The sequence below is a fragment of the Lissotriton vulgaris genome, chromosome 3_2 (assembly GCF_964263255.1).
Source record: "Lissotriton vulgaris chromosome 3_2, aLisVul1.2, whole genome shotgun sequence".
Taxonomy (NCBI): domain Eukaryota; kingdom Metazoa; phylum Chordata; class Amphibia; order Caudata; family Salamandridae; genus Lissotriton; species Lissotriton vulgaris.
In genome coordinates, this window is record NC_141690.1 from 248,871,851 (window position 1) to 248,895,871 (window position 24,021).

Genomic DNA, 24,021 nt, shown 5'->3' on the forward strand with positions numbered 1-24,021 from the left:
AAAATATGAGTATGTTGCTGGAGATGTGGGCCGCCGTGACACCAATGTACTTACCGCGGAGGGTAAACACCCATTATTCCGCAACTTTCTTCCGCATACCATCACTCCGCATACTTTCATTAAGAAAGTACCATGACTCCGCAATGCCATTATAACGCATGGCATTACATTTTATATGCTTTTACTACGCATACATTTACAACGAAATTCGTTGTAAATGCATGAATGGTAAAAGCATGTTTTTTTAATGTTTGGATAAGGTAAGTATGGGTATAGGGGTATATGTTTTGGGGTACTGAGGTATATGTTTTAGGGTGTTTGGGTATTTTATGGGTTCAGATATAGTTTTGGGTTATGGGGTACAGGGGTCGTTTTAGGGTTTAGGGATAGGTATGGGTTTTGGGGTACAGGGGTAGTTTTAGGGTTTATGGATAGGTATGGGTTTTGGGGTACAAGGGTATTTTTAGGGTTCAGGGCTAGGTTTGGGTTTTGGAGTACAGGGGTATTTTTAGGGTTCAGGGCTTGGTTTGGGTTTTGGGGTACAGGGGTATTTTAGGGTTTAGGGGTAGGTTTGGGTTTTGGGGTACAGGGTTATTTTTAGGGTTCAGGGCTAGGTTTGGGTTTTGGGGTACAGGGGTATTTTTAGGGTTCCGGACGTAGGTTTGGGTTTTTGTTGTACAGGGGTATTTTAAGGGTTCAGGGCTAGGTTTGGGTTTTGGGGTACAGGGTTATTTTAGGGTTCAGGGGTAGGTTTGGGTTTTGGGGTACAGTGGTATTTTTAGGGTTCCTGGCTAGGTTTGGGATTTGGGGTACAGGGGTATTTTTAGGGTTCAGGGGTAGGTTTGGGGTTTGAGGTACAGGGGTATTTATAGGATTCAGGGTTAGGTTTGGGTTTTGGGGTACAGGGGTATTTTTAGGGTTTAAGGATAGGTTTGGGTGTTGGGGTACAGGGTATATTTATAGGGTTAAGAGGGGTTAGTGTTTAAGGGTGTTGGGGTATTTTAAGGAGTAAGGGTGGGTTATAATTATGGGGTGCAGGGGTATTTAAAGGGAGCAGGGTGGGATTAGCACACAATATGAGACATGGCATGAAGGGCGGAACGTACCACACGCCCCCAGCATTTGTCACACCCCCAGCACACGCCCACAGCACAATGCTGACACGCCCACAAGGGACTACTTTGCTGGCACGGTTCTTTTACCTTTTAAATGTATATGGTGGGCGCCTGCATAGCCTATGTCCTTCTGCCGCAACTGCCCTTTCCAACGCTGTATTGGGTGTTGTGATTGGTGCTGTGGTTCCTGAGATTACCCGCCTCAAAGGTTAGGGCTCTCTCTTTATTATATTAGTATAGATAGATACACGGTTATTTCACTGTTCAGCCATCTTACTTTTGAGCTGTGTGTAGGAGTTCAGCTGGACGCCTGCTGAACTGTGATCACACAACCCAGGATTTGGAGATAAAGAAGGCCTATGCGTTTTGAAACATCAGGGTGAGCGACTGACTATTAGCTGGCCACTTCTTAAAGCCAAATGTACTCTGAGGATTACTAAAAAGCAAAAGCTCATTGCTACAAACAAGCCGCCGCCAGGCATTCCCCGCCTGGCCTACACATTGTCTCTGTGTTACCAAACTGCAGGGGACATCCTAGAGGAGACACCGCCTGAGGGCAGGGCCGGCTCTAGGCTCATGGCGGCCCTGGGCAGGGAGCGTACGTAGGGGGCCCTGGAAGAGGTGGTCCGGGCGGGGACGGAGTGTGGAGGCCAGTGAAGAGGCGGGGGGGGGCAGAGGGGGGGTGTGGGGTTGTTGGGGTGTTTGGAAGTGGAACAGAGCCAGAGGCCGCCAAATCCCTGCCAGGGTCCGCAACGCAAATATGTATCTATCCTCAGAGGATTATTATATTAAGGATATATATTGGCGTGGAGGCCCCTTGGGTTTGGTGGCCCTGTGCAGGTGCACAGCTTTCACATGCCTAAGGCCGCCCCTGCTGAGGGCGTACCTCTGGAGTACCTGACCTGAAGGTGTACTTCTGGAGTACCTGGACTGGGGCGTTTCACTGGTTATCGCGACCCGCACCTGCAATTGGCCCATCTAGAGATTGCAACGCAAAGCTTTGGCAGAAGCAGTGGCAGCCTGCCTTTTGTGCCGCCCTGCAGAACATGCATTGTTAGCACTGGGATTAAAATGTTGTTGACCAAAAGCATCTTGATTTACAGTGATGAACTGTCCTGTGAGAACTGCTCTTAGTATCGAGGTCCTCTGCTTGTAGGCACCTATTCTGCGGCGTCACATTTCGTGTTGAAAGAATCTTCTATCCCCTGACTCCTCAGAAATCATCTAGCTACTCAATTCGTCCGGGGTGACGATGAAGACACATAGGGCCAGATTTAGAGTTTGGACTAGGAGGATAAGATACTCCGTCACAAACATGACGGACACCACGTCCACCATTTTAGAAGTGCCGCAGGATAAAATGCCCTTGTAATACAGTGGATGGGATATCCGTCGCATTTGTGATTGAGGTACTCACCCTCCCAACTCTAAGTCGGGTCCTTAGCCTGATGCTGATTGGTAGGGAGCTCTGCAAAGAATAAACCTGAGCCCTATAGATACCAAAGCCGCCTGCAAGATTTCCGTCAATAATTGTGAGGTGATATCCATGATTATACTGGGTGTATCTCATGCAAAGTTAGACAAAGCATTGCAGTGATCAATGTTACTTACACCTCTGTGTACATGCGCAGGGTGTAGCAGAACCACTGGGAGCATATTCATCAGCAGACTCTGACGTGTCATCTAAACAATTAGTACTGCTGAGGGGGGTGTGAAGAGTTTCTCAGCTTATGTTATCAGTCTTCTAAAAGTCTTATATTATAAGTCTTCTAAGAATAATTTATAGACAATTTTCACTGCAATTCTTAGTTTTCACATTCATCGATATGTATTTTTCGTTTGGACTCTTCTTCTGCATTAACCTGGAAGGTATGGCAGCATGCCTACAATATTTTATAAGGTCTAGATTTGGTGTGGGATCTATGGAAAGTAGCATACAGCATTGAAGCATGAGCTGAGTAAGAAGGGACATCGTGGCAGGTAAAAAAAAGCATTTGTGCCGATGGGTCTCAGGTGTTGAAGCGTTTCCCATTAATGTTCTTATTGAAATCCAGCGTGAGCCCCCACCAGCCCGTCTCTTCGCAGAGTAATCATCGTTCGACCCCTGAGGACTGCCAACCCGAGGCACCAGCTTGCTCGTCTGCGATGCCCGGCCTGCTCCTCGTGCCATGCTGACCACCATCAGGTGATGCTCTTGTTGTTTCTTGAGACCCTTCTCCAATGTGAACAGGACTCTTGGCACAAAACTTGAAAAGGTAAGCCTTCAGTGGGATTAATCTGGGACTGTATCTGACCTCGCAGTTGCCTGAACTTTTGACTATGACGCAGACTAGTGTGACAGATAGCCACAGTTGGCGCTTTCTGCTTTTAGGCACTATTTTACCGTTTATTCTTTAACATTCCTAACTTTGGTTGTACTGATTGGATTTTTGTTGTTCTGGTCTTGTTTTATTTATTAAATTAGTCTCTATATGTCTAACCTGGTGTGGAATCTTTTTGTGTGGTGTTTTTACTGTTTTGCCGTTTTAAGTGTTGCACAAACACTTAAACATCGCCTCTAAATTAAGCTGGACTGCTCTGTGCCAAGTGGGATGAGCACAGGTTAATTTGGAGTTTGCTTATGTCTTACCCTGACTAGGATTGTGGTTGCTGCTTGACCAGTGCTCACTCCCCAGTAACCCATTTTCTAACAACACTCAAGAGCGTTGCCATTTGCAATGCCCTTGACTTCTCTTAATAAACCTGAAGGGACATATAGCTGTAAATGTAAAACGTTTGGTTTAGTCTCGGCACAGGTCAATTTAAAAAAAGCTATGCACTATTTATTTAGGGACTGTCAAATATTATGCACTTCTAGAATAACATCTTCCTCTTTAAAGCCAATAAAATCGAGCATGATGATGCATTGGTAAAAGTGTTGTCAATTTTTAGGAAATGTGCGTTAAGTATAGCCATGTAAAAGTGCAACATTGATGTTGAAAATGTTGACTATCTGAGGCCTAGGACTTTAACTCCTTGCATGCTGCCGTCGGCCATTGGCCGACGGCAGCACTACCTCCCTAGTGCTGCTGTCGGCTGTTGGCCGACGGAGCCCGGCCCACTCTTTAGAACGCCCGCACCGCGGCGGAAAAACCGCCGCGGTTAAGGCGTTAAACAAAGCAACTGTGAACAAAACATGCCTAAAAGTAAAAAAACTAATTGAAGTTATTTTTAGACCTAACCAAGATCAATCTGTGAAATAGGAATGGGGTAGAAGTTGTGAGGATGAATTTGTGAAGTTTAATGGAGAGTTAGTGAGACACCTATTCTCAAACTAATGCATGTGATCCTTCATGGAAAACTATAATCATTTTGGATGGCAGCAACACATAGCTAGGGTAGTGGTATATCAAGAAAACAATGGGAGAGAAGAAACAGTGGCGTATGCCTCGTGATCTCAAAGGGTGGTGAACCTAAATATTCTACTCTTGAGAAAGAGACAATAACCCGTTGGTGGGCTTTGGCCTATATTTGGCCTTATTTGTGGTGAGCGGCATTTGTGGTGAGAAGAGATCACAAGACCCTGGTAGATTAATTTGCCATGAGGGAGCTAGTAAAATACTCTTAGACATGCCAGATTGCAGTTGAGACTCAGGAACATTACTTTAATTTAGAGTGCTTGTGTAGGAGCAGGAGTGAACAGAAAAGAGCTGGGCTAGTGTGGAAGAGGCGGATGATATACCGAAAAGGATAAGACATTGTGGCCAACGAGAAACATCTAGATGAAGATGTCTCACTGAGTGTTGCTAATGAGCTACATTGACATGGAATGACTTTTGGTCGTCGCCAGGGTTGGATGTGTGTGGAAGGTAAGGCACCTCTGTGCATTCCTAGTGGGTAGAATGATAAGTCGCAGAAAACTCTTGTGTGTCCAAAGTTAATTGTGGAATATCCAGACAGACTGGATGGAAGGTTGCTTTGGACATTTATTGTGCTCATGGGATGTTATTTGGGGATCCTAGTAACTAGACTATTAATAATACTGGCCTGAACTTAAGTGTGTTGTCCAAGTGAGCACCAGTGATGTTACTTGCAAGAAATAATTCGCCCAAAAATCTGGTAATGGACAATGAGGTTTAACGCATGTCCTAAGAGCTGAAAATGTTTTTATGGTGTATGGGAATCATTCATATACATTCCTCAGTTTACTATCTACAGAGTTATTGAATAATACAGTGATGGAACATGACACTTTTTTTAATTTTTATTTTTTATTTATGGTATTTATACACATACATACATACAGTGCACAGGGATAACCTCGTGTGGGTGACCATCCTGTGCGGTACAAGGTAAGTGGTACATAGTAAATACTTTGATGGCCCCCTTTTGCAGGTTATACAGTAGTGGTAGGTTGGGAGTAGTGCAGGAGGAGAGGAAAGTGTGAATAAGTAAAGAGAGAGAGAGATTACATAGTAGATCCGACAGCTTCAGCGAGCTTAGTGTCCGTGTCGTGCATTTTTATTGCTTGACATTTCATTCAATTTTTAAGGTGGGTCAAAGGTGTCCAAGCACCTGTCCAGTGATTCCCATAGGTTCCTGGGGGTGGGAGCTTATCCTCTCACATCGCATGGAATGACAGAAAATGTCATTACAAGACTGGAGGCTACCATTATGCATAACCTTTTATTTGCCACTCCTGCAGCCGTTACCCTCTGTGTCTTTAATACAATTCTGATTCTCTTATCATGTTAATCTGAGAATCGTCATTCGCTTTGAGATGATGAGAGGGAGGAAGCCATGTAAAGTACTTAAGCAGGAGTGGATCATGAACAAATAGGATGAAAGGAGTGTCCACAAGTGGACGCTGGAAGGTTCGGAATCGGTGAATGTGTGAGTGAAATCCAACCACTTGTTAAGGGAAGGATTCTCTGCTTCCTTCAAAGGTCTGCATGGGGTTGACATTGCTTAGTGTGTTCAGTGAAAGGAGTGGATGAAACAAAAAGAAGATGGTATAGGTTCTCAAGTGTATGGCTGAAAATAATTTGCATAATAATGGGAAGGGAGTAAGCCTAAGGCGAGTAGAGATAGTTTGTCTGCGGTGAATCACTGGGAAAAAGCTGGGAGGACAATGAGGATGACGTATACTTGCAAAGCGAAAAATATTTATATGCAAATAAGCTTGACCTCGTAAATTCTAGCAGTTGTTGATTTTTACTGTTATACTTTATCACTCACTTGTATAGTTCTGTTTTGGTACAAAATGTAATGTGTTCTATTTAATGATGTGTTGAATTAAAATAGAGGCCTTATGACATCACACAGTGTACCTTACCCTCATGGAAGTGCTGTGCCACTCTGTAAGGTAGTTGGCAGGCAGTTGCCCGTCTCTCTGTCTGTGTGCTTCTAGTCTTCATTTACCATATGACGTGTGTGGTCTTTTAAAAAAGCTCTTTGATGGATGGTGATGTGTCCTGTCACAGTACTTGGTAAGAAACACCACCTTTTTCTCAGTACCCATTAAAGGTTATATAATGTGCCCAGAAGGGTACAGGGAAAATAAGTAATGCTGGTAAAAAGCACCCATACTGTGGTTGAGACTTCTCATGAGCATCCTTTCTACCGATATCTGGGCCTTACTGCGGTAATAACATACTTCGTGCTGGACCAGGAGACATCCTATGTGCGTCCTTCCGGACGTCAAGAACCATGTGACGGACTGTGGATGCACTGCAGGGCCTTGCTGGGGCAACAGCATACTTTATGCTGAACCAAGAGAGGTTCCTTAATTTTCCATTCTTACAAAGTGGTGGGACTGGTCATGTAGAGGACCACCTTGCTGGGGCAAAAACATACTGTGTCTGTATGCACTACGTACGTAGCGCCAACCTAGCCAAAATGCAGTGGAGCACTATACATGGTCCACTGCATGACAGGTCTGCGTATGCACAGCTGGGACATGCTGGTGTAATAACAACCTGCTTACTGAACTATGATTTACCCCATGAGTGTCCATTCTGACATCAAAAACTGCATAACAGAACTGAGAATATACAACCGGGTCTTTCTGGGCCAACAACATACTTTGTGCTGAGCAGGAGATGCCCAATGAGCATCTATTCTGACATCAAAAACCTTGTAATGGAAAGGCCATGCTTAGCTGGGCTATGCTGAGGCAATTACATACCCTGTATGGATGTGGTATTTATTTAAGGTCAACCTAACTGAGAGGCAGCAATGCTCTGCACATGATGTATGTAAATGTAAATGTATTGGCATTTATATAGCGCACTACTTACCCGTAGGGTCCCAAGGCGCTTCGACCGCTGCGAAACCCTTCCTGGCTTCCCTGAGAGATGGTCCCTTAATGGGTATCTCCAGGGTGAGACCAGGCATCCCCAGCGGTCTGGTGGGGCCGTTAGTGAAGATGAGGCAAGCTAATGCCCAGAGTTGCTGAGTGTGATCACTGATCAGAGTGGGCACCGAGGCGAGAGAATTATCGAGTCCGCTGACCCTGGTCCAGAAACCTGCCGCGCCGGGAATCGAACCCTGGTCCCGGGCCGTCCTCTGCTCTCGGGTCTGCCGACTCTAACCAGTGAGCCACACTACTTCACGATCCAAAGCAAAGACACGGTCAACCTCTGATTGGAAGGGTAGCTGGTAGCAACAGTGGACTGTTAGTGCAGCATGATGTAGCATTCTTTAGAGAGGTGTGGCTTCAGCTTTTTACACGTTGGGGCAGGGATGGCTAGGACACAGGGAAGTAGATCCAAATCATGGGTACTTAGGTGGAGAAGGCCTAGTGCCTTGTTTTTTCTTTCTTTGCTGTTCTTTGTCTCCAATCTGATGGAAACCTGGCTGCTGGAGTGTGCTAAACAAGAAATGTCAAATGAGCATACATTCTGATGTCAAGGACTCCAGAGACTGCATAGGTACAGCTGGCCCTCGCTGCGGTCATAACACAGTGGGGATATTTACAACAAAATGTCGGAGCGCAGTATTATGCCAAAATTGGTAACACCAGGCGCCAACATATTTAAAACCCAGGGCTGAACTGTATGTACAAAAATACAGCGCACCCGTGTGTATCCCATAGCGTTAATAAAGCTGCCTCGCCCAGTGCAGGCACCCTTGCACCATGTTGCAGTGTGGCTTCGCTGCAGGGGTGATTGTTTATGTGCAGGAAGGGACACCTTCCCGCACATAAACAATCTTGAAAGAAGATTTGCTCTGTCTATGTGTGTGGTAGAATACATCAGACACGAAAAGAGCAAAAAACGAGGAACAATTTATCATTTCTCCTCATATCACTAGTCTAAAAACAGTTATTCTCTGGTCTTGGTTTGTGGCACTGTCCTAGCCTTGTAAATATGAGGCAGCATCAAAAAGCAATGGGTGTTGAGGTGGAACGCCCACTGCAAAACCCATTGCACGACCCTTTCACGCTAAGTGAAGCATGAGCAGGGGCCTTATTTACGAGGCCGGGTTAAGCCACGTTAAGTGGCTTAAAGCCTCTTTGCAAATAGGCAGAAAGGGATATCGCCAGCAGAATGTCGCTAAAAGTGATGTTCTGGTGGTGATACCCTTGTAAATATGCCCCATTGTATGCTAAACAATGAGATTCCCCATGAGCGTCCATTCTGACGTCACGGACTGCTTGATGTGACTGCGCGAGCACGCCTGAACATTGCCAAAGCAATAATGTACTGCATCCTCTGCTAATAAGGCTACTTCTAAAGGAACTACACCTGGAAGAGAGGTGAGGACTACACATCTGTATGCATCATCACTCATCAATGCCCCCCCAGATTCCCTCTGCTGCTGCATAACGTTTAGGCAACATAAGAGCTGGTGTTGTGCTTTATACTGACGCAGAAACCACTTTAGTGTGCTCATAAAAGGAGGCCATCTGCTCACTTCATACCTATTCCCATCAGATGAAGTTCTTCCCTGTCTCTGGCTCCCCACTGCAGTGCATAAATCCTAGGCACAGTGAATAAAAGACAAGAGCATCAGGCTGTGTCTCTGGGGTGGGCCTCCTGTAACAGAAAGCAGATTGCTCAAAACCAAATGCTATTCCAGCCTGCCTGAGCTTGTGTGGTCTGCATTGAGGGCCAGCACTGATGTTTTATCACTTTCCCTTTATTTAACTCTTCCTCTGAAGCTTTCTTCCTTGGTAGGTCAGTGAGGCCTGTTCATGCTGAGGTCAATCAGCCTCACCCTTCCCTGCAGGTTAGAGCATCAAACATTTCCTCCTTTGAAAAACAAATCCTAAATCCAGGCCAACTCATTGCCCTATAGCAGAACTATGTTTAAGTACGGTTCTAACTCCAGCTGTAGCACAGGGACAAGTGACTGATGGTGGAATTATGTACATGTTGACAACTCTGTATGTAGCTATTGCTCTTGGCTTCTGCAGGCTACATTATGTAGCCTACATTTGCATGGCCTACATGTCTACGCGCAATGTCTTTGGGCAGAAATCATTTTACTACAACTCCTAGCTAACACAATGACGAACAGGTGAGATCAAAAATAGTTTTGAAACATGTATGTAATAATCCTCATTCAAAAACTAAGTTTCCAATGAAGTTGCGCAGCAGCACAGTATAGCCCTTATCTACTATCCTTCATTAGGTACTTTCCTTATTCCAGCATAACTTAATTTACAAAATGAAAAACAGAATTTCAGACTTGCTGTATATTGAACTCTCTATTGAATATTAAGGGACCTAACAATCCATACTAGGGAGTTAGATAGACATGTTCATAAGACTGCCAGTATGTACCTTCACCCCCAGACCAAAAGACAAGAAGAGAGACAGAACAGGAGATACAAAGGCTACGATAAGAACAAAAGCAGGTCTGCGCCAACTGAGCACATACATTGTTGACAAAGTACATGTGAAATACACAACCAAGAGCAGAATCAAGCCCCTGAGATCACTGCAAACACTAATAAACACACCCCTCTGAATGCATCATCTAAGAGTTCCCCTTCAGTTGGCATGATACAAGGGCCTCGGTGCAGACACATGACCAACTGCACCCTAAACGCATGGCCATTTCTGCACTGCCCATGTGGGTCACAAGGGAGAGGTCGAGTTTGCTGGGGATCTGGAGGTTCCTTCAGGGGTGCCTGGATGAGGCATCATGAAATAGACAGCCTGGTAAACAGCCCTGAGGAACCACACCAGGGACGAACTGGCCATAGTGGGCACTGCTTGTTTCCCTGGTTGACTGCCAGGGTATGGGGCTGGTTTTAAACCCCCGGGGGGCCATTTTTGTTACAGGGGGCGGGTTTTGCAGCATAGCTTTCCTTCCCTCAGACCAGCCCCTCCCCGGGGGCTGGCTGAGCTCTTTGCCAGGGCTGGTTTTGGTTCCCAGTCCAGCCCAGAACCACACAAAAGGTATATAGTGACCCCCCACATCCTCCTGCAGACGGTCAGACTCGCTCACTAAGTACGATATGAGGCTGTTGTGAACACACTTTTCAGGGTTGCTTTTCACTCCCAGTCCAACTCTGCTGATGATGAACTACAGATGGAATCTATCCTGGCACTCTACAATAATATAGAAATCTGACTGCAACCCAATCAGCTTTTGCAAGGAGGTTTAAAACGTTTCTTCTTACGCACCAGAAGCGAACTGCTGTAATGTTGCTATCCTTTCATTGACTTGAATGTATCTCTCAATCCAATGCCTCATTGATACTTTGCTCTTAGCAAATATGTAGGTAACTATAATAGATTGATTCACAAAAAAGTAGTAAATCTGTACCCGGAGATTTACGACTACATGTGGGTACAGATGTGCCTCTTTTTGAGATAGACAACATTTCCCAGAAGTCCACCTTGAAAACTGCGCTCGGCGTGTTTCCCGGTGTATTTTTGGGAATGTCCCTGACTATTCCTACGCCATCCTATTCCCGCTGTGAGTTCTCCTCCATAGCTGGAAAGTCTGAATAAGGAGGGGGAGGAGCCCCCTGTGAAAGTACCCACTTTCCTTTTCCGTGGGGAACCCATATTTTCCCCAGTAGAGGCTCCTCTGCTATAGCAGAGAAGCGTCGACCCCCTCCCTGCGGACAGCCAGCTGAGGAAAACGGGAAAAAATAAAATGATGATAAAACCAATTTATTATCTTTTTATTTTTCTCCCCCCCCCCCCCCCGCTAGAGCCAGCCAAGCCTGGGCGGGGTCATGATGACATCAGGGATTGTGCAGTTCACACTGTAAGTGCGCATGGCGGTTTAGCCGGCCGTCTTAAGTTGGCCAAATTGACATGCGCACTTGGTTTCTCCAACCCGGCTGTGTTGCACCGCGGGTTGGAGAAACAGAACAGACTCCCAGGCACTGTCTGAGAGGCAAACTAAGCCGCTCAGACCAATCCTTGCACTGGTTTCATGCTATTGAGAGCAGCGCCAGGATTGGTTGGGAAGCATGTGCTGGTGTCCTAGGGACTGATGGGATACCATCAGGAGAGAAAAGGTGAACTGCAGCATAGGGGGCAGAACATGTAATTGTTAAAAAAATAATTATTATTTCCCTAATCCCCCATCCTGTTCCCCACCTCCCCCGCCCCCCACTTGAGGTTTTGGCATCCACCACTGATTTTCCCATAGAGAAAGGTCTACCCCTGCTCCCCAACCAAATGTGGGGGTGATCCAATCCCTTTCCTATCTTGGAGGGGTATTTATCTAGCCCAGTTCTGAAGTAAATCTAAGATCTTTTCCAATAAGAAATGGGGACAGAAAGGAGCTTGAGAAGGCCAACAAACATACATGTGTGTGTGCGTTCGCAAATTTCGAGGCAAACCGCGTCTTGGAAACCCCTCATCCCATCCCTTGAGTGTGAATTAACAAGTGTGGATTTTTTCTCATTCATGGTAGAGAAATTTTGCATCTGTAAATTGATTTAGGCCTTCTAGGAATCCCACTGGGAAATGGATTGTAAACTTTAATTTACGCCAAATTTACATTCACAAATAGGATCAATAGTGTGGCAGGTGGCTCACATAACATACACATTTAAGACATTTGTTCTGTTATGGTAGGTCAAAGTAATTTATAGAAAGTCTCGGCGGTATGGAAATAGGAAATATAAAAGACCATGTAATGACACAGGATGGCAGCCATGAGTTGTCTCGCAATAACTCAGATGAGAGTGGAAAAGACCTGGAGCCTGATTCACAAAGGTAAATTTACAATGCAGTGTAAGTTTATGATTTTTTCTTATTCACGAACAAGGTTTACGAGTAGTTTCTTTCCATGTGCGGAGTTGCCACACTCGTGGCGGAGACTACGAGACATAACTATATATATTTTTTATGTGCGGAGTCTCCATCACGTTAAATTATTTGAAATAGTTAAAAATATTCATAAGTATAAATTAATTATAATGATAAGAACTATTAAAAGTGATGGATGGAATTCATAAAAATTAATGTAATGAATTTTAATAACATTTATTCTTACAATATTTTTTAAATTCAAAATAGAGTATTTAAATATTTTCGAACTAAATATGTACTATTTTTAAAATTAATGTATATTTATTATATTTTAACTACTTGAAACCATTTAATTTAATGAGCATTGTTCCCTATGGGGTTTTATTTTAAGTGCCTACTTCCGTTATTTTCTATGGGAGGGTGTTGCAGTAACAGTGGTTGGCCATGTGTAGTGCAGGGCTTCCTATTGTTTTTTTATTTTTAGTAGTAACTTGCACTCCTACCAAACAGCTGTAAACGTACTCAAAAGTGTAAGTTACCGCTGTGAATCAGGACCTCAGTCTGTATTGGTCTATGACATCTGATGCTCAAGCCACTTTATACTCTTCAAGAAATGGAGACATTTGCTCATTTCTTACCCCCACCCATCAGGTGAGGCTTCTCCTGGGCTCTGTGCATACTGAAGGGCAGTCACTGCAGTCCATAATCCCCAGGCACAGTGAAAGGAAATGCACCTGTGGCTGTGATTGCTCACTCTGGTCTTGTATAAAATGAATCAGGTGCTCTGCAATAAACGCTATTCCATACGATCTCAGCTTGTGTGGCATGAGTGGGGAGTGAGCAGTGATGCTTTACCACTGTTTTTGTATTTACCTCTTCCTCGACTGTTCTAGCACATGTTGGGGCCAATGCTGATGTGCGAAGGACTCCTAAATGCCTTCTGTGAATATCGAAAGTCTTAAAGGTAGAACTTTTCTCAGTTTAGGAGTAGTAAAGTTATGACTTCTAACTTTAGGACTCCTAAAGGCCTTCTGTGAATACCGAAAGTCTTAAAGTTAGGATTTTTCTCAGTCTAGGAGTCCTAACTTTACTACTCCTAAACTGGGAAAAATCCTAACTTTAAAGACTTATGTATTCACAGAAGGCATTTAGGACTCCTAACTTCTGTGAATACCACAGTGAGTAAGTGCCTTCTGTGAATACCAAAATGGTAGTAAGTTTAGGATTTTGTCTTAAATTAGTTCTGTGAATTGGGCCCTCAGCGCCAGGAGGTTGAAAGACTAGGATTATTCCATGCATAGAAGATAGTAGTCCACCTCCAACTGTGAACACAGGGAATCACCAGCATCCTTGGCCATAAACATTCAAAGTAGTACATCATGCAGTGGTGTCTCAGGTCAGGATTCCAAGAACATAAGTTAGACCACTGACCCCAGAAACCACACACAACAATGACAGACACCAGCACAAATGGAATAGGCACAGAGTTCATACAGCCAGAAAAACAAGGACAAATCAATTTCTTTCATTTCAGGTGCTCTGAAAAATGCTAACTGCTGAGTAATAGAAAGAGAATTTTTAGCAACATTTTGAGCAGTGAGAAGTCTAAAATCTTTTGTGTGGGAAAGAAAATCAACTTAAAGCACATATCACAAACCTCTAAAGAAAAGTATTCACCAAAAAGCCTAACAATTCTGCATCCAGTTGCATTAGCCAGGGGGCGGAGCGTTGAAAAAATATGAATTTTAAAATGAGTATGTGCCAGAGGTAAAAAAGCACTTTGCTGAAGCTTGTTAAATTGATGAGGAAAATTTCGTTTCCTCGTCAATTTAACAAGCTTTCAGCAAAGTATTTATTTGCCTCTGCCACATTCTCACTTTAAATTTCATGGTTTCTGGATTCACTAGACGAGGATGAGGAAGATAAAGTTGAATTGTGTATGGTGATAGTTGAAATTGTAGGTAAAGATGAATAGAAAAATGAAATAATAAAGTAAGTTGCATTACATCAGGTGAGCGATAATATGATGGGGAAAAAGGTATTGTACTGTGAAAGATGAATTTTTTGAAAAAGGGGAATTAATATTTAGAAGGGATAAAGTGATAATTTGGGCACATAAAGAAATATTGGAATTATAAAAAACAAGCTTTGACTATGTCAAGGTTACTGGTGGCTGTGTTTAGACAAGACGGTGGAAAGAAAAGTGAGAGACTGTATTGATTGCTTTATGAGCGATAGGAATTTAAACCAAGAGTTCAATCAATGGTAAGTTACAGGATAATCCATGGGACACTCTAGCACTGGACTTAGCGTGGCCTTTACATAATGAGAGGGAGGGATAGTTCATTTTAGTTTTAATAGACACCGAAACCAGGAAGACCGTCACCCAAGCACTCGTCACCAGCCGACTAGACTACGCGAACACCCTCTACGCCGGAACCACCGCCAAACTCCGAAAAAGACTCCAACGCATCCAGAACGCCTGCGCACAACTCATCCTCGACATCCCCCGACACAGCCACATCACCGGACACCTGAGAGACCTGTACTGGCTCCCCGTCAGCAAGAGAATCACGTTCAGACTCCTCACCCACGCACACAAGGCTCTCCACAACCTGGGCCCCAAGTACCCCAACGACCGCATGACCTTCTACACGCCCACCCGCCAGCTACGATCGACCAGCCACGCACTCGCCACTGTACCACGCATCCGCAAAGCCACCGCCGGAGGAAGATCCTTCTCCTATCTGGCAGCCAAGACTTGGAACTCCCTCCCCACCCACCTTCGGCGAACCCAAGACCATCTCTCCTTCAGGAAGCAGCTCAAGACCTGGCTGTTCGAGCAGTGACCTACCCCTCCCCCAGCGCCTTGAGACCCCGGGTGAGTAGCGGGCTATACAAATGCCGTGATTGATTGATTGATTGATTGATATGTATTTCAAATGGCCAGAAGTAATGATACTAAATAATGTAGAAACAAAGAATGTGGTAACCCTTGGATGTGATCTTTAGTGAGGAGGAATTTTCACAAGGCATTATGACGGTGAACAAAGTTCAACTGACATCTAAAACAAATTTTTGTTTTTTCAGAACAGAGTTATTTGGCACAAAAATGTACACTGTACTATCCTGGAACTAATGGAATGGTAGAGAGACTGAACATAGTCCTCAAGGAAGAGATTCAGATTGCAAGATGAAACAAGAAAACATTTGAGAGATTAAATAATTAGGAAGGTAGTGAGGAATACACTTACAGCTCATGTTACAATAGGGAGAACCCTGTTTGATTTAAATTCTAATTCCCATCGGAAACTTTGCTCTCCAATACAGAAAAAATGGGTGAACGGAATTATACCACATTTGGCAGAAAGTTAGAACTCATCAATTGTAATTTCTTTGATCTGATGTAAATCTGTTTAACCATTTTGTGAAATTAGCGTTTAAAGAGGGACTCCCCTCCCCCAGGTAAAATAAAAACAAATTCGGTCTGCGGGTACATGGTACTCCTGTTGGACCCAGTATGGCACGCTTGATAGGAACTGCAGTGCTCTTGCATGTACTGGTGTACCGGCTTCCAATCATGGTATTGTAGTTCCGTGCAAGCTTCCTAGAGTATGCGTGCACAGTGCAGCGATACCATGACATAGACGCTTGTGTGTAGGAGTACAGCAGCACCTGAAAAAAAGAAAAAAGAAAAGCAGAAGAAAATGTATGTTGGATGTCAGTAGGTGATTGGGTGCCCCCGGGAGGATGGGTGCAGGGCCCTCACCCAACCTCCTACAGTGCACCAATAAAGGTTGTGTGCAGTGGACAGTTACCCACCTACGGTAGAGTTGGGCGCATGTTCAGGGCCTCTGGGTTGCTAAACCCCTTGCTTGCTGGTATTTACCGTTCGCAGCATGGAGGGCCTAGCGCTCGACCAGCTGTGGACATTCGCAGGTACCCAACACATATTTTCTTCTCCAGCCAGGGAGTGGATGTATGCATTGGGGTAGGTCAGCCACAGCAGAATTGGGCGCAGGGCCTGCCCAGAGTCAGTGAAGCTGCAGTGTCATTGGCTGTAGGCTGCCAGGAGGGAGGGGGTTGTTTTCGCTCAAGTTTGAAAATCAATATTGATTAAAACCGTAGAAATTCATATAAAAAAAATCCACCTGCATTGTGGCTTCTTTCTAAACACGCTTTTGTAAAATCCCGACATCACAAACTGTGCCCACCACCCACCGTCCATCCTTATTCACAGTGTTCGGCCTTCAACCTCAACCAAGATACCTTTATTAAAGCTTGAGCATCAATTGAGGCCAGATATTCTTGTTCTCCCCTTGACTTCCTTCTGGCTCCTACTCAGTGTTGTGATACTTGTAGAGATCATCCTTGCCCCACTGTTCTCTTAGCGCCCTCTCCTGTCTCTTCCACCATTCCATTCCTTGACGTCTCCTTCCACAGTTTCCGTAGCCATTTTTATGTTGATGACACGTTTCTTTATTCGTCTTTGCTTGATATTAGATGGCGACGTGGAGCCTAATGTCTACACCTGTTATGGCTAGGAGCCTCTATTGCACCTCACAATAAATGGCCAGAATTGTTCCGTCTCTGAGAGCCCTCACACCAGACTCAATTGAAGCTTCATTCTTGATCTGCTACCAGAGGGTTTATTTTGACAGTGGAAAGAGTCTTGTAACTTTTACATCTTCCAGCTACCACCTTCTCACCATTTATAACACCTTCCCCTACCTCCCCTTACAGTTAGCACTTACTCTCACAAACATATCACTCGCTAGAAAGCTGCACTGAAGTACACCTTGCACTTACATGATAATTTCCTCCATTTAGCCACCTGCCGCCTAATTCAGCGCTGTTGGATTGACAACCATTCCCTTTGTAGGCATAACTCAGAGAGGCTCCATGTCTGATATATTCTGAAACGGCTGCAACGCATCCAGAACACTTCGACACAACTGATCCTCGACATCCCCCGCAGCAGCCACATCACACCCCACCTGAGAGACCTACATTGGCTCCCCGTCAACAAGAGGATCATCTTCAAGCTCCTCATCCACGCACACAAGGCCCGCCACCTCACCGCCAAGACCTGGAACACACCCTCCCCACCAACCTACGGCAGACCCAAGACCTGTCCTTCAGATGACTTCTCAAGACCTGGCTCTTCGATCAGTAGCGCCCCCCCCCCCAGTGCCTTGAGCCTTGAGACCCTCACGGGTATGTAGCGCGCTTAACAAATGTTCTGATTGATTGATTGATCGATCGATATTTGTTTCAGCCCTATTTTAATAGTGATGGCCATCTCTCTCCATAACCTTGGCCTTCTGCCTTCAATCACTAATACTGCAGCATAACATAGACTGGTGGTGCCCAGTGCAAAATGAGGGACCAGCCTCTAAGATATAATGTAGACTCTTATGCCGTAGACATAGAAAGGTGTTTGGTCAAGCATAGGGACCTTAATTGCTGCGAAATACCCATCATTGCTATAAACCCATTGAGATAGATTCAGTTGTTGATCCTTCTACCACTCTTCCACCACAGTGCCCTCCTCGTTGAACTGCCAGTACATTGAGTACCTTCGAAATAGCGCCTAGCTCTGCCGGTAGCAAATTTACAAGACAATGACGCAGTGCGGTGCTGCAAGCAATTTTACTGCGCCGAGCTGTGTCATTGCCTAAGTGCAGAATGAACAGTACTTACAAACATATGGCACATTCTTGTACTCACACAGCAGCATACATAGGAAGAGCGATAAAACGCGGAGAAATAAAAGCATTTCTCCTCATTGAGCTACTGTTACGCCTTCCCCTGGGGAGCCAAAGGTTTTTGGCGCTGCCTCAGATTTACGATTCCTTGTAAATCCGGGGCAGTGTCGAAAAGCCATGTGTGTTGCTTGGAACGCCCACAGCAACACCCATTGCACATGCCTTTAGCGCAGAAAACTGCATTAAAAGAAATTATATTTTCGAGGCTGCGTAAAGCCAGGCAAAGTGGCTTAGCACTGCATTATAAATATAGAGCAGGACAAAGAGCCACTGGAGGATCACAAAAAGTGACGCTCCGGTGGCGCAGGGGACTTGTAAATGAGACCACTTCATTTACAGCATCCAACAGACTTGATTTGGATCTGGTCTGTAAACATAAAGGTCAATGGGGCATATTATCAAGAAAGGGCAATACATTATCGCTGCTTTTATCGGCAGGAAACTGCCTCTAAAGTGGCGATAATGGGCTTGATAATATGCTTTGTGAATTCCCATAGAAGCCCATGTTAACACCAGAACCTGGGCTTCTATAGGAATTCACAAGGGCATATTATCTAGCCCATTAGCGCCGCTTTAACGGCAGTTTACTGCCGATAAAAGCAGCGATAATATATCGCCCTTTCTTTTTTTTTTTTTTTTAATTTTTGAAAACCTTTATTGTGCATGAAAAAGGGAACAAATACGGGCCTACAACCGTCAGGCCGGCCACAAAACAGTTGAGCACGAAAGCAAACAATCCAGACCCCCCAGCGGTACCAGGCAGTATAGCAACAAGTAATAGCAGTTACACAAAATTGAGTCATGCCGCCAAGGAGAAGGAGCAGTGAAGGTTAATTTTAAATTTTTTTTTTTCCCTCAACATAAATCGATAAAAATTAAGTCAAGGAGAACTGAGTCCATACAATCCGCTTCACAGCACATGCAGGCAGCAATAAACATGGCAGTATTGATAACACCCAACAATATGGCGGCACAGTTCTAAACAGCAGGAGCATCAGTCCGCATTTGCATACCACCCACAGCGCCACCCACTCCTTACAAACCCCCATTACAGACCCAGAGCAGAAGGAAAGAGAAAATTATAAAGAGATCATAAATAGGCACCATAGAAATTAACGAAACTAAAACATAACCCCCCACCCTACACACATGCAGAGGCTATGGCCTGCCCCCCCCCCCCAGCAGAGTGTCTGTCGCCCCATAAACCCGAAATGTAGCAAGAAAAGAGAAAAGGGGAGAGAAAAAGGAAGAGAAAGTAAAGTCCAAGATCGGAAGAAAGGCATAAAAGAAAAAGCGTCACATTTGACATATAGGGAGGAAGACAAGTGTGCAAACTAGTCTATGACCCCCCCAAAAATGAAGAAGGTGGGGAGGAGCCAACAATTATCAAGCTCTCCAGGCTCGCGAGCAAGGCAATGGTTACTACCCCAAACGGAGCTTCAAAATTAAAAGACCTCACAGCAGATATGAGCAAGTAGTCCACCTCCAGACCCCCGTGTCGCCCAGGACCAAGATCTTAACCACGAAGACTAGCAAAAGGATTTTAGAACTGCGGTCGTGAAAGAAGGATGTCCCGGCGTGCAATGCACAACAAATACCATGACAGGCCAGGTCGTCACCAGTCAGTCAGCAAGCCAGCGTGTTAGCATCCTCAGCCCTGGCCAGAGCGCTGAAATACCTCCAAACATGTCCACCGCCGTACACTCCTCACCGGCCAGACAAAGGAACAAAATGGCCTCCTCCAGCAGGGAAGGCGAAGAGGAGGAAGATGCGAGCGCCCCCAGTCGACATCACTCGCAGCGCACAAATGGTGGGGCGCCCCCCCCTTTGTTAGACGACTCAAACACTGCAGGCGCGGAGAAAAAATCACAATGTGGGCAGGGAGGGAAGTCATCGTCCGGAGAGTCTCTAAGGGGTGCAACAGTGTTAAGCCGATGGCAACAGTATCAGGCAAAGAATCGAAGGGCGGCTTCGCAGCAGTAGCCTCGCCAGAAGTGAAGCAAGCAATTGTATCTCCAAGGTCTGATTGCCTCCTCACAGTCCTGCAGTGCAACACTGTCTCCTGAACAGGGTTAGTCAACGGCAACAGGGGGCCAGGCAAACGCAGTTGTGTCGGACCTTCCGTAGCTCCCACTATCCGCTGTTCCAAGATGTAGGTTTGTCGCCGCCATGTCGCCCGCAAGTCAAGCAAGGCAGTCAGGATATCGCCACAGGTCGGTTCCCGTCCCATCGCTGGCTGACTCATACAGGATGGGCGCTCCCCCCCGTTGATCACCTGGTTAGGCATAGGCAGGATCCTGCCCGTTGAGGACGAGGAGTCCGCCATCTTCCCTCCACACGGGAGGGGACGTCTTGGTCACCTCCGCAGCAGGCTCACGGTAATGACAGGGGGGCGACTACACAGGCGGGAGATAGAAAAGTGGGAGCCACCGACAAACAGGCAGCACACAGGTCCGGGCCGAGGCAGAGCGGACTCTGTCCATCTAACCAGCGACGTGGACGAGTTGTGGCAGGGCAGGCACCCCAAGATGGACTCCGTGCAGTCTCCAGGCTCACCGGGGGGAAGGCAATGCGGGTCGGATTCTCATGGATCGCGTTAGCAGGGCGATCTGGCCAAGAGCCTTACCAGTTCGAAAGGGCCGATGTGTCTCGTCTCCGCGATCAGGAGCACTCTCGTCCCAGTTAGTGTCTTGTGAGCGTGATCGGCTGACGGCGCCCGGCCGTTTCAGAACTGCGATCGGCTCCAGGTCCCGGGTCAGCTTCAGAGGCCGGGAAACAGCACGAGTTCGCCGCGTAGGCGAACGGCGGAGGTCTCAAAAGATCACCGGTGGCGTCAGTATTCTCGTGTCTGTAGTTAGACACGGGATAATCAGGATGCGTGGCAGGATTTCGGTGCAGGATCGGACGGCTCGCGGAGCCTGTAGCTTACACGTCCGTCCCGGTCGCCATCTTGGCTCCTCCATATCGCCCTTTCTTGATAATATTGCTCAATGTTTGATGTTACTGTGGGAGCCATCTTGAATTGCCTCTCTCCTCTTTCTCTATTCTCTGCTGCACCCACTACTAAATTTCTATGGTCTGTCTCATAAGTACACTTGGATAATTTCCATTGTAGATGCTCTGTATGTTTAATTAATACAAGTGCAATCTTCTTATAGTGACGTTATCATGGCTAACAGAATGTGACACCTCATCTGCATCTTCCTGTTTCTGGACTGTTTCGGACCACGTCCAATCTACTTCATGGCATCTTCATAAATGAAAGAACAAACATGCCAATGGGGTCACTAGTGTGGGTGGAAAATGTTTCTACCAGAAGAATATGGAAAACAAGACCCTCAGCAGAAAGAAGGTAAGTGTACCTGCGGTGATGGACGCCAGCCTGATGGAGTCCACGCCTCGCGCAAAGGGCTCGTACGGGGAGCTTTGCAACACGTTCATTCCTATAAGAAAATAACACAATCAGAACATCATGGCTGGTTTGTGAGAAAACAGAGCAACTTTGGCATATGATGAACAGTGAATGAGATATGCAGAAAGACAACTGGCTAAACATCAGACTGTTAACTCTGTCATTTGCTACATTGCTCTGCATTTTGTTTTGATGTAACAGTTGCAAAAATGGTGAAAGGTTGTATTTCCCGCACCTAAGAATTTTACAACTTATTGTTGGGATTTTGTAAAGAGCGACAAGCTGTCATGCAACATCTGAAAGAATAGCATCAATTGAGGGTGCCTCGTTTTTTCAAAAGTCCCAGATCAGTTCAAGGCTAGGGGTGTGCGAAATTAACATAATTTTCTTTAATGTAATTATGCGAAATTCTGCCAAGTTACATGAAATTATGACAAATGCAAATCTGTCATTTCATTCTATATATAATAGCGAGAAATGCATCCTCCAGGCAATTTTTGACACAAGAAAACATTCTGTGCAAAAATAATAGTCCAGAGAGCAAAAGTATTACAAATAACAGCCACCCACATTTATTTTTTTCTTCTCTTGCTTTGCACATTTGCAGTACGGAGCATATTTACAAGGCCGTCATACTTGTACCACACAACATGGTCCATGCACAACGCAAAGCTCCATGTCATATTTATGAAGCCGCGCAAAGCCTCTCTATGGGGCTTTGAATAGCTTCACAAACATGGAGTAACGCAACACAGCGCAAATTGCTGCACGGCCTTGCTTTGCGCATGGGAGGAGTTCTATGGGTGCTGAGGTAGGTGTTCCCATGCAACTCCCACGGTTTCCGATGAATTCCCAGATTTACATGGACTTTGTGAACCTGGAACGTGTCAAAATCTTACCCCCCCAGGAGAGGTATAATGAGGAGAAATATCTTTATTTCTCCTTGTTTTTTTATCTTTCCAGCAGCACACATAGATAAGGAAAAACGCCTCTCAGGATTGCTTTTGTGCAGGAAGGTGCCCTTTTCTGCAAAAAAAACAATCCTGCTTACAACACAGTCACCCTTGCACCTGGGTTCAAGGGTACTTGTGTTAGTGCTAGATTGTCGGACCGGTGCCAGCGCAGGAGTAAATGTACATGTATTTATATAGCGCAAATCGCCCACATCGCAGGCATCTATGCGCTTGCTTAGGGAAACCGTCCTGGTATTCCCCTGTGAGATACCCCGGCAGGGTATCCACAAGGTGAAAGCCAGGCATCCCGCCGCGAGGGGCCGTTGTGGAGATTAAGCAAGCTATTGCCCAGAGTCGCAGAGTGTGAACCCGTGAGTTGAGTAGGCACCGGAGCGAGAATTATCGAGTCCGTGGAATTATTGAGCCCAACCCCCATCGGGGCGGGGAATTGAACCCTGGTCCAGGGCCGATCTCAGCTTCCGGGTCTGCCGCCTCTAACCCCTGAGCCACACTTCTCCACAGTAAAGGACAGGAGTGCGCCGTATTGGATAAATACATGCATGCATTCCCGCTCTTTCACTGTGGTGCAGGACAGCTAGCAAGGTAGCATTTCCCGTCAATGTGTTGACAGAGAATGGTGTGTAGTTATGTGTAAAGGCGTAATTTCTGAAATTTCGCGTAACAGGTGAAATGCAAAATTCCTGTAATTATGTGAATTGCGCATACTTAAATTTGTCCTAGGCCTATTCAGTTTCAGTTTCAAAAGTCTTTCTTTCGAATATCAATTCATAAAAGACAAATATGAAAAACACAGTAAAAGGCCTATTCAAAACGTGGGTATCTCAACTAACGCGTGCCTATTCCCATACAAAAATGTGTTCTTCTTCACCCTGGAGTGGGAAGCGAGATATGAGTTAACTTGGATTACAAGATAATGGGAAATAAGTTTTGGTAGTCATTATTTCTATACTGAATTCCTTAGGTTTTTAAAATTTTTAGTCAGATCTTCAGTCGGACATTTTGACGGCTTTCAGCAAGCAAAAAGCCAGGGTATGAAACTTCAGATCTGCAATTTTCATTTGTGACTCAGGGGCATATATCAATAACTAGCGATATTTATTGGTAAATGAGCTTAGCGATATTTTTTTTATCACCGCGCATCGCCATATTTTATCACAGAGATAACGTGCTATTAGCACCGTTTATCTCCAAAGCGATAAAATATCCGGCGATAGCGGCGAAATGCGTGAATATCGCTGGAAATCCAGTGATATTCAGGCATTATCGCTAATAGGGTCTTAACCTGAATATCCACCACACATTGGATATACAGGTTAAGAAGTGCTCTGAGCAGGCGTTAGGTTTTGGCGATATTCGCGCTTAGCGTGAATTTGTTTATCGCTTCGCCTGCCTTGCTAATAGGTGATAGCGATGTTAGCGACTGCTTTCAGTCGCTAACAGGTTGGGTACGCCCACTTTGCTTGTCCTTAGCGATAAATATCGCTGACATGCAAAGCGGGCCCCAAACCAGTTGCTATTGCCTACAAGCTGTCGCTAACTGTTGTT

At 45.4% G+C, this 24,021-nt stretch overlaps 1 protein-coding gene across 1 annotated transcript in view; it reads right to left on the bottom strand.

The window, feature by feature from the left end:
• Positions 1 to 24,021, bottom strand: part of GFRA4 (GDNF family receptor alpha 4) — a 779,926-nt gene that overhangs the window by 162,150 nt on the left and 593,755 nt on the right. Inside the window, exon 3 of the mRNA XM_086964305.1 lies at positions 21,453 to 21,533. Coding sequence (XP_086820431.1) covers positions 21,453 to 21,533 — 81 coding nt within the window. The remainder of the gene's footprint in view (positions 1 to 21,452; positions 21,534 to 24,021) is intronic.